The following is an 18,528-nucleotide window of genomic DNA, read 5'->3' on the forward strand; positions in this document are numbered from 1 at the left end:
GTAAATGACATCAAACCGTTGCTGAAAGCCAGGAGGATGTAAATAATAGTAATTAGAAGGAATCCAAGTGATTTAGAAGCAGGGCAAGAACAAGTGAAAGAGAACACTAGATCAGATGAGGGAGTTAAATGCAGCTTCCACTTTTGCATTAGGTGAAATGCAGCTGCAGATGTCTCTGATTCTGAGTGTTCTGGCAGCAAAGGCAAAAAGGGAAATGCCTTAGATGGTACGGCTCTAATTGTATATCAAGTGAAAGTGGACGCAAGTTCATTGGGAGATGCAAATATCACCCATCCTGTTACAACCCCTACTCCCTTTTGCTCCTTATCTAAAGATGGGTGCTGGGGAAATGCTTTCCACTTCAGTTTTGTAAACAACAGAAATCTAATCTTTTTTTTTTTTTACACCAAATATTTCTAAAAGCTAAATCCATCCACATCTCCTGAAAAAAGAGGTAGCTGGACTTTATTATGTTTACACCATCACTGTGTATACTGACCCACTGGCTTCCAATCCCAGGCTCCTGCAACTGTGCCTCAGGGTTTTCTTGGGCTTCCAAAGCCCACTGACTCATATATATGGGCAGACTGGAGGTGCGGAGGAATTAATGTTTATCTCATCATCCTTCAACAAATGATTGATTGCGTTTGGTAGGTAATTACTCATACCTCTTACTCCTTCTGTAGAATAATTCTGAGGTAGGTTCCTCACTGTCTCTCAGAATTTGCCAATGGCATTGAGCCTCAGTTGTCCCCAGTAGTAGCTTTCTTGGTAACGTGAACTTCCCTGTCTCACTTCCCCTACACTACCATTGGTCCTTCCCGGGATCACCACCTAAATAAACTACCTGCACTCAAATCTCTTCCTCGCAGTCTGCTTCTGGAGGGACCCAACTGAAAGTACCTCATGAAAATATTTATTTGAGAAGCTAACTTAATAGAGGGCTGGAGCTCAGGTCAGCTAGATTAGCATTTGATTGTTTCTTTAAAATATTAGGTAAGCCTTCCATCAGTGCTGAATAATGTGTATTTCAGGATTGCGCTGTCTGAAGGATGCTCAAAATATGATTGTATGGTTGATTTTAAAAGATCCAGTGTTAGACCCAAGAACTGATCTCTCTCTCTCTCTTTGTCTCACGTTTGTGTGTGTGCGTGCACACACATTCTCTGTGCATAAGAGCCAGCCCCGTCCTTTATTCGGTGGGGTGGTGAAAGTGAGTGTAGACTCCAGTGGTGATAGCCTATAGTACCTCCCAAAGGACTTGAAATCTTCTGAAGGATTTGAGCAAACTTTGCCACCTAGCATTTCCAGACAGGGGCTAGAAAGTGAGTGGTCCCACCCTCAGGAAACATCATTGGGCCTTCACTAATGGTCTTATCTTTGGTTATTGTGCCCTTGATTGACTGGTCATACTGCACTAACTTCAACGTGTGCCCTGGTTAAATGGTGATCTCTATGTCAACAGCTCTGCCTAGTAACCCAAGGGGAGCACAAATGTGCTAAGACATTCCAACAAGTCCCCAGTGGTTATTCTTAGCAGAAGCATCTGAATTAGAACCCGGTTCCACCTCCCCCGGGTTCTCTGTCTGGATTTACAAGTTTTCTTTCAGGTGACACAGCAGGCTAAGGGCTATCAACCCAGTTCAATCAACGGTGCCTGATGAAATCTTTGTTGCAACTCAGACTATAGTCAACTGCTGGGGTCGGTTAGTGTTTGCTGAGACCCCACAACGCATTCAAATTCATTTAAGGCCCCTGTGATTACCTTTGTTTTATTCCTTGGTCAGGGCCCTACATTCTTTTGTAATTTTAGAAGCGAAGTTATATATATTCCTCTGGATATTTTGTTTGGTAAAAATCTGACCTGGGGAATAGGTAGTTGGAAGGAAGTCCCCAAACCATTTCTAACAAGTACTAAGTGAGGCCCGGGAGAACCTTCAGGTACCTCAAGTACTTTAGTACAATAAGCCTTAACTGACATCACTTCTATTTCTGGGTTTAAATGAAAACGTTTCCGTATTAAAGATGTAGGAAAACATCTTCCAGTGCCTTATTCTCCTGGGCACAGAGGAAGCACTCATTCAATATGTGATGCAAGAAAATTAGTCCATGAAATCAATAGAGCTCAGCACTCCCCCACGTCTTTCTCTACAGAGAGGCATGCTGGACTTCTAAAAGGCAAAGCAGTGATTGGATTCTCTGCTTCCTAGGGGTTTTTTGATAGATCTTGTCTTCAAATTTGAACTTGTAACTTCAAGAACAAAGCAAAAGGAAAAGACAAATATTCGTGGGTGTTTGGTATATCATATTGAAATTCTGGCCTTATTCATGAAAAGAGTATTTTTGTGGGCAAGGATATACTGGCGGATACTGATATAATGGAAGAAGAGGTCTGGGTGTTTGTTTGTTTGTTTGTTTGTTTGTTTGTCACAGCTGGGAACTGCCCCCACTCCTGAGTTTTGTGATTATTAGGGGGATGGGGAGGTGGTTCCACTTCCTAAATTAGGGATGAAGAGTGTGGACTTTGTCATATTCAATATAATTGAGCAGAGAACACAAAAAAATTGGTGTTACTTGTGTGTACTGAAGAGCCCCCATTCCTAAAAATGTCTCCACATTATCTTGACATGCTCTCTGATATCTCCATCATCATGTCCATTTCCTGTAGAGCTTCTGGACCTGGTCACCTCAGCTACCTTCTGTCGAGTATGAATCTTAGTGTATCAATCAGGGGAGAGAAAGCCGTAACTTTATTTGCTTTAGGTCAACCTAAAGCCAAGTCTAAGACTCATCATTCAGACTTGTGAGAAATTCAGTCTGGCATTGTTGGGGCCTTGTCTGTACCTTTGGGGGGTGAACAAGTTGCTGGCTTTACAAAGACAGCACCAAATCATCAGGGAGAATCTTCACGTGGATTCTGGGTCCACGCTGTTTAGCTCGCGAGGAAGCCTCTTGTCTCAGAGCACCTGATCCCTTCAGGTCAAACACCTCTGCTGACGTGGGGCTGGCCGGCCGCTAGAGGATCTGTGGAGGCTGGAGGCCCCTCTGACTAGAGCTGGCCTCTCTAGATGACAATCATCCTCCCCAAGATCTCCCAGGAGTGCTGAAAGGCATGCAGAGCTTCATGCCCAGGGCTGAGATGACCGCCGCTCTGGGGTCTTGTCACCTCCCGGGAGTGCCACCGTGGGGAGGCATGAGGGGCCCTAAAGCCCAGAGCTAAGAAAATAGCAGACCTGTCCTTGGTAACTTTTTCCCAAGCCAGTCATTGAGCTAAGCATTTGCGTCCAAATGATTTATTAAAGGAGGTAAGGGATCAACCAGTTGATCCCAGGATCGACCAGTAAGGGAGTTGGGGAAGCGAGATGGGAAAGAGGAGGAAACCAAGCAAGAGTGGTTTCACCTGAACTCCCAGACTCAGTCCGATCCTGTGGGGGTGCTGGGGAGTATAAATGATGCCTTGAGGAATAGGAGTTGAGCTTTTGTGTTTATACACCTAGCAGTCATTGTCTATAGGCAACCCTGGGGTGGGCATGAGGGGACCAAAGTCTAGGCATTTTTCAGCTTTTCATATGGGCAAGATGGTGCCCGTGCCTGTGCCCAGGGCAGTCCTCTGAAGGTGGCAGGTGTCAGCTCTCAGCAGTAAAGCGCACATGTGGAAGCTGAGCTGGTAAAAGGGGATGAGGGGACCTGGGTGGGGCACTGATAGACTTCATCACAAGAGCCATCTCAAAACCATCACGTGTCCTTCATAAAGTGGCATCACCGCGAACCACCTTGTACTGTTGCCCTGAGAAAACAAGAAAACAAGGTTAGAGAGTCTTTCTTTAAATGTTTGTCTGAAACAGCAATGCACCTCGAGATACTGTTTTTTGTTCATGAAATGGCAGGTAAGGTCATGCTAAACTTAACGTGTTTAGCATCCCCGGACTGAGTCCCAAAAGTGACAGGGAGATGTGCTATTTATTATTAATCGTGGAGTATATTACTTAGCAAAGCAGAAGCTTGGTGCTTCTTCAGGCCAGGGATTCAGATGTTTTACATTCTCATTTGGCTTTGTGTGGAAACGTCCATCCCACTGAGGAGAAAGGAAGCACAAAGCCCTTGAAAAATCAAATAGAAAAGAATCATGGATCTGTTCAATGGGGAGATACAAAGGATTCTAAAAAGAGAACCCACAGGTGAAGTGAAGAGATAGTTTTTGAAATGTAACCCTGGGGAGGTGCTCCAATGAGATGCAGATGGTCTATAGACCCAACAGGTAGATGTCTAAACTGGGAGAGAAAAGGATGGGTGGAGGAAGTCCTAGAATTCTCTTCAAAAGCATCCTAGGAGAGTGTACAGCTTTGGATAGGATAGGAAATAAATGAGAGGGAAAAGGAAAGGATGCCCACTGGATGTTTGAGACAAGAATACAATTCTGAGGCTTCATGATGCTTGATTAAAAGAGATGAGACAGAGACCACGGCTGATACCCAGAAGTCGGAGTCAACATCCTGGACCCAGGTCTCCAGCGCATCATGCATAGACATTACCAAGAAGCTAGACAATAGAGTGGCATATTGTTTTACATTCAAATAGACCCAATAATAGGTCTTTAGATTTCCTCGTGGGTTTTCTTTAAAGTGTATGAATTTGGGGAATTGAGTTTTAGAAGTTGCCTACTTTGTAAATAAAGGCAAACAGGAGAAAAGGAAACTATGTGTTATAGAAATTACTCCTCAAAACAAGCCCAGCCAGATAAGTGCTATTATCCCATTTTTCAGGCCAAAAAAAGCAAGGTTTGGAAAATTATGTCATTTTCCCACACCCTAGTTCATTAAATGGAAGAATGAATAAATTTTACCCTTTATCCCCTCCACCTACTAACAAATATTAATTGAGGACCTCTGGTGTACTTATTCTGGACACTGGGGACCCAAATAATTATTTCAACCTATATCTGTCTGATTCTGGAGGCCCTTCTTTTCCCCCCAGACTCTAGTGACAAAGCTCATTTAAATCTGAGCTCACAGTAGGTTGGATTATTCTGTGATTATGCAAGATGGTAATGAGATTTACAGGGAGGGGAGAGAGTATGGGAACATAAAACAATGCATGGCCCAGTTCATGCTAGGTTTATAGGCTGAGCAGGGAGGACCCAAACCATTTTGCCTGCTATTTTAAAAAATAAAAATAACGAATGACCACAAAAATAATAAACACCAAACTTTTATGGCTACAGTTTCTGATTGTCAAACATGGGGAAAAAATGATAAAGAGGCAAAAATCCTTTGTGATGTTACAAGCCAGAGAATGACTATAATTATTTTAAAGTATGTTTTTCCCATCTGTATTTTTTTTTTTACCCCTTTGGCTGCTTAAAATTTTTTCTTTGATTTTGGTTTTTAACAGTTTTGTGTAATAGGTCTGTGCCTGGTTTTCTTCATATGTATCCATCTTGGGACTTTGTGAATCTGTAGGTTGATGTCTTTTATCAGTCTTTTTCAGCCATTATCTCTATATACTGAGATGCTAGGTACATGTATTTGTTAACCTTCTCTGTATTCTTACATGTTCCTGTACGTTTTCACTTTTTTTGTCTCTTGGGCTTCATCCTGAATTTTTTCTTGCAAGTTATATTTCAGTTTATTAATACACATAAGCTGTTTCTGACTTGCTATTAAACTCACTTCATTTAAATTAAGCTTTAAATTTCTGTCACTGTAACTTTTCTGCTCTACCTTTCTCCTTTGGTTAGTTTCTCAGGTTTCCAGTCTTCTACTGAGGTTCTCAATTTTCTGTTTTATTTCCTTGAGCACATTGAGCATATTTATTTTCAAGTGGTGTCCTAAAACTACACATCTGAATCCTTCCTAAATCTGTTTCTATTGCCTGTATTTCTCTTGAATTTTAACCATCGAGTTTTTTTTCCTAAGATTGAATTTTTAAGTAATCTCTACACCCAACTTGGGGCTCGAACTTATAATCCTGAGATCAAGAGTCACATGCTCCATTGACTGAGCCAGCCGGGTGCCCCAGCCATATAGGGTTCATTGGACCTAACTCGGAAGCATCATTCAGCACTAGGAAGCTCCATCCTGCCGACCATTCATGAGCAATAACTTAAAATCAAATAATAGTTCTCTGTTATAAGATCTCATCAAGTTTAAGGTGCATTGTTGATTTAATTACAGCTTCTTTGAGAATTGGAAGTAAAGACATACTACATGAAATTATATATGTGACCTGATTCAGACATGTCACTTAAAAAAGAGTAGCATCTAAGAATTCTAGAAATATGGCAGAACTCCTCAGCCTTGGGCAGACCTGTTTGTATATCCTGACTCAGTTTCTCTTGGAGTCTCCCTTTAAATCCTCCTCAGGGAGAAAGGCAGATAACCTAAATTGTCCCAAGGCTTTGTTACCTCCAAAGGCTTGAGAACTTTCCAGTGCATTCCTGCTGGTTAAGCCCACATTAAATGGGGAACTGGAAATATGATCCACAAGGATGCTGCCATTAGGAAATCACAGGGCAGGAGCCTGGTGGACCACAGAAGTCCTTACTTCTAAAAGGGGAGAAACCCAACTATCAGGCTCACGGTAGAAGGGATTTCTTATCTGCTGTTGAAACTGCTGTGATTCAACTATAGTTCATTTTCTTTCAGTATTCCAGGACTGGTCTTAAGTATCACCAGAATTTTTCTTGGCTGTGAGCTATAGGAAGCAAAACTCAAAATGGAGAAGAAACTGCCCTGGTGTTGCACAAATCATGCCCTTTGCACAAAGCATGGCCCTTTGATAAGCTAACTAACCACAGAGTGGAGCCCCTGCCAGGGCCAGGCAACGGGGGCAGTGACCAAAATGAAGAATGCAGCCCCCATTAAGCAGAAGCCACTTCTCAACGCCAGTTGATTGTGGCCATGTGGGAACACAGGCCCAGGGTTTCCGGATCTGAATTTTGCTCAGAAATCAGTAATATGGATTTCTCTGAGCAATCTCCTGATTTTTATGTTGGCAGTGAATTCCATTTTCTGACACTTGCAGGTATGACGCACCATACCTTTTTGAGATGATTGCAGGCTGTAGGCTCAGGTTCAGGCTACACGTTCTGGGCATTAAGTGATCTCCGCTCTAAGAAGGGAGTCCCATCACTGGAGCAATATGGAATGCTTTCTCTGCCTCTCCCTCCTACATCATAGAGGCATTCCTGGGAATATAAGCACTGGGGATTTCTAAGGCCGCTTGAAGTTTCAAAAAGTGCATTGCTCTCCATATGCCATGTTGCGAAAGCTCTCTCAGGTTCATTTCTTAAGTTAAGGTGGGGTTTTGGAGTTCCCCGTTGTGGAAACTGCTCCTAGTATGTAGCCCAAAAGCATACAGAAGATCCTTGAAATCATCTGCCACATGGTCTATGGGCAGTCTTAAAGCAGACAAACCAGAAATTTGATTAATATTAGCAACCCTGCCAAATTGGCACAAAGGGAAATTTACTCATTTTTACTTCTCAAGTATTTTAGAAGTGCTATATGAATGGAATGGAGATTATTTTCTTGCCTGGAGGCAGGCAAGCAGGTTGCTTGAAAGGTAATTGGGACGGTTAAGGGAAGAAAAGCATGTCAGTTGCATGATCACATTGCGTGGGGACTCTTTCATAGGGATGAGACTGTGTCTGAGACGAAATGATTAAAAAGAGACCAGGGAGGCTGACGGAGCGATTGGTGCCCAAGTGCAGTAATTAAAGGTCGAATTCCTCAGGGGACTCCCTCTGCGTCCTTACGCAAGCAGTATTCACCCTTGTGCCATAATCGATTTGAGAAAAATATGTTACCTGATAGAATCTTTCCAGGAATTGTCTGATACCCTGTTCAGTGCTCGGACACTGGTGTTATAGCTGGTGTTGACATTTCTGCTCTCCATTGCTGTCCAATGTGAGTTAGAGAATAGAAATGCCTTTGGAGTGGACATTAAGTGTTTATTTAGTTAGAAAGTATATAGTTGGAGATCAGGGGAACTTTGTTTTATCTCTGAATCTATATAGTTTCTAGTATTTTTTCACCATAACTTTCAGCACACTTGGGTTCCTGAAGATGAAACATAGCATCTAAATTCATTTCACACATAAGGCTCTGTTTCTAGTAAGTTCTACATTCTGGGTATAATACAAATAGGAAACTGAATGGTCTTGTTGAATTGCGCAAGCTTTAGGGAATGGAAGAGACAGCACAACACCGAAAAGCAATAACCCCTGGGTACTGGTCACAAAATCTAGGTGCAATGTTTATTTTGCCCAGGCCTGCCCAGCTCCCACAGTTTGAGAAAGAAATGAACAAGATCACAGGAGAGCCAGTGGCGATGTCAAATTTATTTATATACGGGATGAAATACTTCTCAAGGGAAGACATGTCTAACGTGTGCATTTTCTATTACGAGTTTTCTCTTGGTGATTCCTCTGGGTACAATCCTTAGCAGGCTCCACCTCACTGCATTTTTAATTCAGTGAAACATGAAAAGATTTGGTTCTAAAATGGAATACTTCACACTTTTAACAGCTCCTCCCCCCACCCCCTTTTATTTCTTCTTTTAGTCCTTGAAGAAAGAAACTGCTCGGACCCTGGGGGCCCAGTCAATGGGTACAAGAAGATAGCAGGTGGCCCTGGGCTTATCAACGGGCACTATGCGAAAATCGGCACTGTCGTGTCCTTCTTTTGTAATAACTCCTACGTTCTTAGTGGCAACGAGAAGAGAACTTGCCAGCAGAATGGAGAGTGGTCGGGGAAACAGCCAATCTGCATAAAAGGTAACCTACAAGTATTTGCGAGAGCCACAGAAGCAGACGGAGCTGCGGACTTTTTGGTAGTTCCCATACATGGGTGTTTGTGAGCCCCTGAAAAAAGAAAATGCCTTTCCCTCTTAGGTTCTCCCTGGAACCATCCATAACTCTCAGGTGGGAAGCCATCTCTGAAAACATTTGCTCCTTTTCTGGACCTCCAGAGAACCTGCTTATCCTAATCACAGCTTCTTGCTGTGATCAAGATAGTTATCAGAGCAGTTTAGGAAAGATGACAGGACCGATTTAGATATGCAGACCCAAGAACAAAATTGATGCAACCAGTGTGCTTCAATATAGCTGTGTTTATCTACTGTCCATGAAATACAAAGTCAACACAGGAAACAAAAGAACAAAATAGACACACCGTCCTGCCGGCCTATGTGGCAGTAAGTTTAAGATGTTAACATAGTGGGGACACCTGGGTGGCTCAGTCAGTTAAGCGTCCAGCTCTTGATTTCGGCTCAGGTCATGATCTCATGGTTTGTGAGTTCGAGCCCCTCATTGGGCTCTGTGCTGGCAGCGCGGATCCTGCTTGGGATTCTGTCTTTCTCTCCCTCTCTCTGCCCCTCCCCTGCTGGCGCTGTCTCTGTCTCTCTTTAAACAAATAAACATTAAAAAAAGATGTTAACATGGTGAAAGACATCTTAACAAGATGTCAAGTCCTTGAGCATTCAAGGCAGAGTTAGAGGAAACAGATGAGCAATGTATGTTCAGAGAAGGGAACGATCAATATTGCTTGAAATGGGGATAGCTGCACACCGCAAGTCAGAGGAGAGCCAATCTGGGGAGCTGGGAAGGGTTGGCAGAGATATTGCCATCATGAGACAAAGGAAAACAAGGAAGTATAGGCAGGAGGGAACGGATCATGCTGAACTCAAAGTGGGGCCAACTGGGAATCTGGGAGGAAGATGGAAAAGGTTGGTTTGGGACTAGAAAAAAATGGAACCTTGTACAGAGAAGCCTGAAACTTCCCCCTTGGCACTGGGGGTGGGTAGTTTCTTACTGAACCAGGTCAACAGCCCCTGTATTTCAGGGGCAGGTCACAATCATCTGGCTGTTTCCTAGGAAGAAAAGCATGTCCTTGGCCTAGATTATCCAGATAATTGCCTTAATCCTCCACTTTCCCTTCTGGGTGTTTGTCAACAACCCAACTCCTGGGAAAAGAAATAAAAGAGAATTGGTTTGTGAAAGGAATAAATCACTTTAGACTTTAGCCAGAAGCGACCTTCGTCCCCACCAGCACAGACTCTGATTCTTGATTTCATTAAGTATGGACACGGTGTTACATATGTCCTTGGAGATTTTTGTCAACTCTTCTCTTACGAATTAATAACAACCAAAGTTCTCTAGTTTGCTAATTAGACGAATGTTGGCTGCCTGATTGGGAAAGTGGAACGAGAAGGATTGCTTTTCACTTGTGAAGAAAGAGACACTTCAGCAAAATTACGCTGGGCTTTGAGGTGTCCTTAAATGGTCATCAGGAGCCTCAATTTCAGAGAAAGGACATGAGGGAATCAGCTACCCAAGACTTCCCCATGGTGGACACTGACATCTGGTCCTAAAGGAGAACCTTGTAGTTCCCTGCGTGGGGCTTTATGTTAGAACCTTCATTTTGACCTTGACTCCGTTTTCCATCAAGGTCACTAACGCTGTCGTGTGAACAGAGAGTGCCAGTGTGTTGACTGCCAGGGTTCCACATCACCTAGGTAGAGCAGCTTTTCAGAGGTGCGTGCTCTACGTGGCTTCTTCGGAGGGGCTTGTCAATTTAGATGGAAGGCGGCGAGCTCTTTCGCTAGGGAGCTGTCCAAGCTTGGCCGGCATGCCTCCCCTCAGAGACCCCTGGGGGTGTCCAGAAAGGGCGGTCAGGGATGAATCTGGATGGAATGATGGGAGCAGGTAATATGGGAAGAGATTATGCAGTGTTGTCTCCTTCGTTCTAGCCTGCCGAGAACCAAAGATCTCAGACCTGGTGAGACGCAAAGTTCTTCCAATGCAGGTTCAGTCAAGGTGAGGTGGAGACACCCGAGCTCTGCTTTAAAGGCAAATGCATGCTTTCCGCTCCCACCCCTTTTCTCGCCTTGCGTTTGGCCAAAGACACTCTGGGGTTTCTTAGGGACACTCAGAGCTGACTCCTCATGAAAGAACAGGGCCTATTAGGGGGAGGCTGATAAGCCAGCTGCCTTTGGCCAAGAGGTAGCAACTGCTGGAACGTGTACACGGTTCACTGGATCGTGGGAAAGCAGGTGGTTGATGGGAAGTGAGGCTTGAAGATGATCCATGAGGAACTGGATTTTAATACTCGAGTCTTCGTGAAATTGCTCTGTGTTTACTAGGGTACCTTCTACCGGGATGGCCCTCCTGCCAGACTCAGGCAGATGTTTTCTGTAGTAATCAACCAGAGGAGGCACGCCGGTGGCACCCAGGAACTAGAGACAAACGATCAGTCCCGATGAGGGATGCGGGCCCTCAGATCTGCCCACCCAGCCTTCCTCCAGGGAAGACAGATGTGGAGGCCACCGGTGGGGATGGAATAGGCCCATTTCTACTACTTCTCGCCTCATTTTGCAGGAAACACCGTTTCATCTCATCTCCTGCCATTCTTCTCCTCACCCTCCGCTCCGGCCACACGGGCTGCCTGGCTTGTCCTCTCTACCCCTCCACGCACGATGCCTTCAGAGCCTCACAGCTCTGTCTGGACCCTGCTTCCACTGGATTTCAGTGAGGCTTCATGCCTCCCTTCCTTCAGCTCTCTCTCAGCTTTTTAACCTGGCAGAGAGACCTTCCCTGGTTGTGCTTTTGAAAATAGCAACCCCCCGAAATGACAACTATGTTGTGGTACCATTTAATGTTTTCTCTTTTTACACCTTATATAAAATTAAGCCACAGCCAACCAGATAAATAAGTAAATTAGCAAATAAAATAAAGGTAGTAATGTCACTACCACCCAGACCGCAGAGCCGACTTCTCTACTCTCTGTCATTTGCTGTGACTCTGTCTTCGGCTTGGCTTCTATCCCCACCTGTCGTCTCGCATCCATTTTTTTATTTGTTCAAGTTCTATCTCCCCCCCCCCCGCCCCCAGCCCACGAAAATAAGTAAATACAGTTTACAAGCACAGGAACATTTTGTGTCTTGTTCATGCTCGGGTTCTCCTGCCAAGAACAATGCTTGCCACACAGGGGGCACGCAAGAAAACATAACCACCCCGAACATGGACTGAATGAATGGGACTGACAAACAATGGCTTGAGACCGGCTTCTGTCTCTCTTTAGGGCTGTATTTAGTATTCTTGGGCAAGCTCCTACACTTGCTAAGCCTTTAGTTGCCTCTTTTGAAAAATGAGGACGATCATAATAACGTGTGTCTCTGGGGATTGCTGAACAGATTAGACACAGCCCCGATAGGCAGCATTTATCGAATGCTATGTGCCCAGTTACTCTTCTGAGCGCTTCCCATGCATTAGCTCATTTACTCTTTGTTACGCCCTCTGAGGTAGGGATTATCATTATTACCATTTTATTATAGATTTTATTACCAATTTTATTACGGATGGGTAAACTGAGGCTCAGAGAAATTAATTAACTTGCTCCAAGTCACATTGCAAAATGCGGATCCAGGATGCAAATCCAGGATCTTCACGGTCTTCAGGGCCTTCAGGGCTTGCTCCCTTATGCACTAAGCTCTAACTAAGTCCTACGTAAAGGCTTTAGCAGAACACTTGCCTGGATGAACACCTGTCACTGGTAGTTATTGCTTTTAGGGTTGGTAACAGTGCATCCCAGTGACCAGAACTGGCCATAGCCAAGTGACCTGAAATCTTCATAAAGCAGGATATTCCTCAGTCTCTCACCCTTCCTCCGGATATCTCCTATTTCTGTCTTTCCCTTGTCAGGCAAGGCATTCCCTTGGGAACAGTGGCTGTAGAATACAAATTCCGCTCCCTTTCCTGATCTTTATGACCTACCTGGAGCTGGACTCTCCGCTAAGTGAGATAAACCTGTTCTTTCCAAGGAGACGTCTTGTAGAGCAGCCCCTGAGCTATTGAAAAAGACTATGGGGCTTTGCATTTTTAAAGCGATTATAATGGGAGGTTAGGTGACAAGGTGCCCGGTAGCTCATGTAGATGAAAAAGCAAGCCTAAAACTTGGTTTTAAGGATCTTTCTGGAAGATAGGCTGCTGGAAAGTGGATATACATATCTCCAGCAGCCTAGTCACCCAAGAACCCCCAAAGGCAGTGTAGTCTTTCAACAGATGGACCAAAAGATGAGCTTGCTGGCCAATTCAGAAGCTCCTTGAACTGCAGACCTTGTTCTAAACTGGGCTCAACATTTGTTGAATGAAATCAGTGTGGGTGGAATATTTGCTCTGAGTGAAGTGCCGTGCAGACACATGACACACATTTCTTCAGATGATATCAAATGGCCCAGTGGAGACACCAGGTTGGGAACCATAACTGCTCAGGTGCTGCCTTGGGTACCACCTTAGCTTCCCATGTACCCTTCTGTGTACTCTCACTCCCCTCTCTGGGCTTCCTCTCCCCGTTCATTCAGCAGAGATGAAAACATTGTTTCCTAAAAGAATTCTAACTTTTCAGTGATCGTTAGCACTGATGCACCATGAACGCAAGCTCTCCCATGTGTGTGCGTCTCCCCCAAGAACCCCTGAGTGGTCTCTGGGGGCTTTAGCTCCAAGTGTGGATTTGAAAGGCCTTTTCGCATGTACACACAGTATGCTGTGTTTCTGCCAATCATTGTGCCCTGAGAAAGCTCTATTCTCTGAGGTGTACTAATTATATACGCTGATTGCTAAATCAAACTACTGTATCAACACAGTTTAGTTCAAGTCAATTCCTAATGCTACCCCATTATGATAATGTTTGGAGGAAAAAAGACGCCTGGATTTCTCTCATTCAAATGAACTTCCTTTCCTGTTTAATTTCACAGTTAATTTTTCTCTGTGTGCACGTATAACGTACCCTTGGATCGCAGCTGTTACACCAGATACTATCCTTTGGTTAAAATCCTAGGCAGCTGGAGGCATGCCAGAAATGGAAATGGATGAACAGAATGAAGGTTGAGGTGTGCAAGAGAATTTGCTCAGTGGCAGAAGGGAAGCGTGTGTGTGCATGCGTGTGTGTGTGTGTGTGTGTGTGAGTGAGAGAGAGAGAGAGAGAGAGAGAGAGAGAGAGAGGAAAGAGAGGGTGGGGGAGGTGAGCGGGAGGGATAGAGAGAATGAGATAGACTTTTTGTTTTCTGCTCTAACCAAATATCTACGTGGGGGGCTGGCATGGATACCATAGGGGCCGCCATGACCGTCTCTCACCCTGTTTTCTCTGGGCCCGTGGGCCCCAATGCAGGGAGACGCCGTTACACCAGCTCTACTCGGCGTCCTTCAGCAAGCAGAAACTGCAGGGCGCCCCCACCAAGAAGCCAGCCCTTCCCTTTGGAGATCTGCCCCCCGGGTTCCAACACCTGCACACCCAGCTCCAGTACGAGTGTGTCTCACCCTTCTACCGTCGCCTGGGCAGCAGCCGCCGGACATGCCTCAGGACCGGGAAGTGGAGTGGACGTGCCCCGTCCTGCATCCCTAGTGAGTCAAGGCTTGTCCTGGGGCTGGAGCCCTTACATCTTCCATGGTTACTTGTGAAAAGCCCTTAACCCTCTTGAAGACTTTTTGGGAAAGGTTTCTCGTCCAATGGTCTTAGGTGAATTTTTTTGGAGGGGGCATACTTCCTTCTGAATAATTCTCTTATGTTTCCTTGGATAAAAGGGAGAGAACCGTCATTACACACAGGTGGGGAAAGGACTTAACAATTCCAGAAGGCTTCTAATTATGTCATCTTGGATATCCTGTCTAAGCCCGTTTTCATGCTCATCATCCAGTGGTATTGAGTAAGTAATTGTTACTAATTAGGTGATGAGCTTTTAATTACCCATAAGGCTAAGATGATGATTACTGAAGTAGTATGTGGAAGTTTCTGGAATAGGGTCTTGCACATAGTAAACTACCTTCCTCATCCTCTTTGTCAAAGGAGAACAGTATGGCTTAATTCTTTGTGGTCAAGTTTATAATGATAGTCATTGATATTTTGAGTCTAACTGTTTACATACATGATCATCCAGCCTCCTCAAGAATTGGGTGAGACACGTGTGATTCCTGTATCCATTTTGTAGGCAAGAAGACTGAGGCTTTAAGAGATTAGGCAATTTGCCCAAAGTCCTATTGATAGTTAAGTGCCTGGGATCCAAAGCCTTCAATCTTCACCCTAGACTTTATAGCCAGCCATGACAAGGTGGTTGGTAACTCTTTAGTGGGAAAGGAAAAACAGCTTAGATGCTTAGTGGTCATCACGCGCACAGTGCTTACCTTTCCAGGTTTGTGTTTTCTTGACTGAGTAACACATTCCCCTTTGGATGGGATAGTCTGAGTTTATCTCACTGAGCCAATGCTTTCTCCATAGTCTGTGGGAAAACTGAGAACATCGCCGCTCCAAAGACCCAGGGGATGCGCTGGCCGTGGCAGGCGGCCATCTACAGGAGGGCCAGCGGGGTGCACGGTGGCAGCCTGCACAAGGACGCGTGGTTCCTGGTCTGCAGCGGTGCCCTGGTGAATGAGCGCACCGTGGTGGTGGCTGCCCACTGCGTAACTGACCTGGGGAGGGTCACCATGATCAAGACAGCAGACCTCAGAGTCGTCCTGGGGAAGTTCTACCGGGATGATGACCGAGAGGAGAAGACCATCCAGAGCTTGCGGGTGAGAGAGAGCTGTCCCCTGGAGACTAGGCCTCGGCTCAGCAAACTCCACACCAGGAGAGCAGCAGGTGTGCCTGTGCCGACACCTTGGCACTGTAGCACCCAGCCAGAGGCTGGCATGTAGCAGGTGCCCAATATTTCACGTCGACAGATACTAGAAAGGGGGCACCTAGAAAGACTAGGGAGTCTTTTCTCCCTTTGTTTTCAAAATAAGATTGTAACAACTATCATCTCTCATGGAGATCATCAAAAGTTAATCACCCATTATGTTTAGGTCACTGTACTAGGTAGGCTTTGAGGACATAGAAAGATTTTATCCAAGGTACTCCTGATCAATTTATAATATACATCTGTCTTTATTTGCCTCTTTCCCTCCCTTCCTCTCTTCCATCCACCTACCCACCTCCCTCTCTATCTATCCATCCATCCATCCATCCATCCATTTATCCATCTTATCCATCTATTCATTCGTTGTTGATCTCCCATAGTACGCCATTCACAGGGAATAGATACAGAACTGATACATAAGAATAGATATATGAGGCATGGTTTTTGCCCTGAGGAGTCCACAGGCTACTGGAAGTGACGGACCAGTATGTTATGATTAGTTTGACACAAGAGAAGCCCTGAGGAAATGTGCCCAAAGGTAGTTGCAGTAATAGAACACGAACATAAAAATGTTAGAGCATATCACAGACGTAGGCTCCTAGAAGCTCCCATCAAAGTGAATGATCAGCAAGGATTGGGACAATCAGCAAAGACTGTGGAAAAGTCTTGTAGAGCATTCTGGGTGGAGCTCTGTCTTACTGGCTTACAGATGAATGTGTATGGTGGCCCAGAGGTTGCAAACTGGTCGCCTTGAGGGGTTTGTGTTTGGATGGCGCTAACATACATTTTTTTTTAAGCCAGTTCTGTGCCAGCATTTAAAAATCAGGAGGTTCAGATGAAGGTCTGGAGTCTGTTCTCTGGCCAGGTTAGAATGCTGCCCCCTTTCGGCCGGGCAGTGGTCAGCCGGAGCAAAGTGGCCGCTACCCGCTTTAGATGGGTTGTGCCACACTGTTGTCGGCAGCCCCGTCTGCCGCCCCCACTTAGTTAACCCCACCTACCAGGCAGCAGTGGGCTTTTCACTTTGCAGCCCCCGAAAGAGAGCTGATGTTTCCCAGGACCCCTTAAGCAAAGCGTCTCCAAATAATTACGTGTGTCCCTAAGACGTTTTCTCCGAATTTTATTTGGCCCCAGGGCTTGCCTGTTCTTGTTCACTGTGCAGCTCGTGGCTCACCACTACTGTCCATTTCTTGCGTTTGTAGATTTCTGCAGTCATCCTGCATCCCAACTACGACCCCATCCTGCTGGACACGGACATCGCCATCCTGAAGCTCCTGGACAAGGCTCGTGTCAGCACCCGCGTCCAGCCCATCTGCCTCGCCGCCCCGCGGGACCTCAGCACCTCCTTCCAGGAGTCCCGCATCACCGTGGCCGGCTGGAACGTCCTGTCCGATGCCAGAAGCCCGGGCTTCAAGAACGACACGCTGCGCTCAGGGGTGGTCAGGGTGGTGGACTCGCTGCTGTGTGAGGAGCAGCACGAGGACCACGGCATCCCCGTGAGCATCACGGACAACATGTTCTGTGCCAGCCGGGACCCCGCTGCCCCTTCTGATATCTGCACGGCGGAGACGGGAGGCATCGCGGCTGTGTCCTTTCCGGGACGGGCATCCCCCGAGCCACGCTGGCATCTGGTGGGGCTGGTCAGCTGGAGCTATGACAAAACATGCAGCCACGGCCTCTACACGGCCTTCAGCAAGGTACTGCCTTTTAAAGACTGGATCGAGAGAAACATGAAATGAGCCTCGGCGCCACTGAGGTGCTTTTCGTGGGTCCATCTCTACGTGTGTTGCCTGAGGCAGTGTGGACCTGAAGTTTGATTCTGCCTGTGAATTCGGCTGGGCCAGGGCTTCTGACTTCAAGATCGAAACTCAGTGGAGAGTGAGTAGAGCTCACTTTTTGGTAGACCGCTGCCTTCCTGGCTGCTGAGACCATTTGGAAGACACCACGGCTGCTTTGCAAGGACGGAGTCTCCTCCAAAAAGACTATGCGAATAGCAGAGAAGTGGTCCCCGTTCCACCAGCCCAGTGGCTTTGCCCACCTGCCCTATGGTGGTGTGAATGTCATGGCCAGCTCTGGCGGAGACAGCATTGGCCAAGAAGTCTGGGTTTCATGAGGTCTCTTCCAAGACTCTTGCCAGACCACATTCCAAAGAGCCGCCTGTGGGACAGCCCGGGACAACGGAGCTTGGATGTGGCTCTGGCTTTTGTGTACATTGCCACCGTAAAGTGTGGTCCTTCTCTTTCTCAATCCCCTGTCCATATTTTAATAAAACGAGGGTTGGCTTCTGACCTACAGAACCGCTGTGCTATGGCTCTCATTGCTGCATGCTGCTTCTGATGGCTTGAAGCCCCTTAAAATAGATCCTCAAGTCATAATTTCAAAACAATGCGTGCGGCAAAGCCAATGCCATCTTTTCAATACCAGCCCCTGAAATTGCTGGGTTATGGGCTGGAGGAGGAACAACATGGGGGCCGTCAGAAAAGGCACAACCAGAGGAAAATACCAGGGATTAGATGATTTCTAGTGTCCCCTCTGGTTCTCATGCTCCAAGATCTAACCCAAAACTCTGCTTTGAACTTCTGTCCATCTTGATGACATATTCTCATAGCATCTGAACTGGAATCACCTATTTACTCACACTAGATTGAGATGTGCCAAGACAGTGAAGCTCCACTGTTTTCCAGAAGTGACGTGATTTTCTTTTCAAACGCTACCTGGCTCTCACCGGATAGCGGCAGGAAAAAAATATGAATTCAGTCCCTGAAGTGATCTTTTCAGTAACTTTCACTTTTGTGTGTGTTGGGGGGGGGGGGGCTCACTCTTTTATCCTTTCTTCCCTGCTCTCCTGGCCAGTCTCCTCTC

At 45.8% G+C, this 18,528-nt stretch overlaps 1 protein-coding gene across 2 annotated transcripts in view; it reads left to right on the forward strand.

Moving 5' to 3' along the window:
* PAMR1 (peptidase domain containing associated with muscle regeneration 1) overlaps positions 1-17,980 on the forward strand; it is a 54,784-nt gene extending 36,804 nt beyond the window's left edge. The window contains exons 8-13 of one of the 2 annotated variants that reach the window (XM_049648232.1): positions 7,270-7,278; positions 8,564-8,776; positions 10,750-10,816; positions 14,166-14,398; positions 15,270-15,562; positions 16,869-17,980. In XM_049648232.1, the coding sequence (XP_049504189.1) occupies positions 7,270-7,278; positions 8,564-8,776; positions 10,750-10,816; positions 14,166-14,398; positions 15,270-15,562; positions 16,869-17,405 (1,352 nt within the window). In that variant the 3' untranslated portion in view covers positions 17,406-17,980. The remainder of the gene's footprint in view (positions 1-7,269; positions 7,279-8,563; positions 8,777-10,749; positions 10,817-14,165; positions 14,399-15,269; positions 15,563-16,868) is intronic. The other variant, XM_049648226.1, reaches the window with a different exon arrangement.
* The last annotated feature ends 548 nt before the right edge of the window (positions 17,981-18,528 follow it).

This window comes from Panthera uncia, chromosome D1 (assembly GCF_023721935.1).
Source record: "Panthera uncia isolate 11264 chromosome D1, Puncia_PCG_1.0, whole genome shotgun sequence".
Classification (NCBI taxonomy): domain Eukaryota; kingdom Metazoa; phylum Chordata; class Mammalia; order Carnivora; family Felidae; genus Panthera; species Panthera uncia.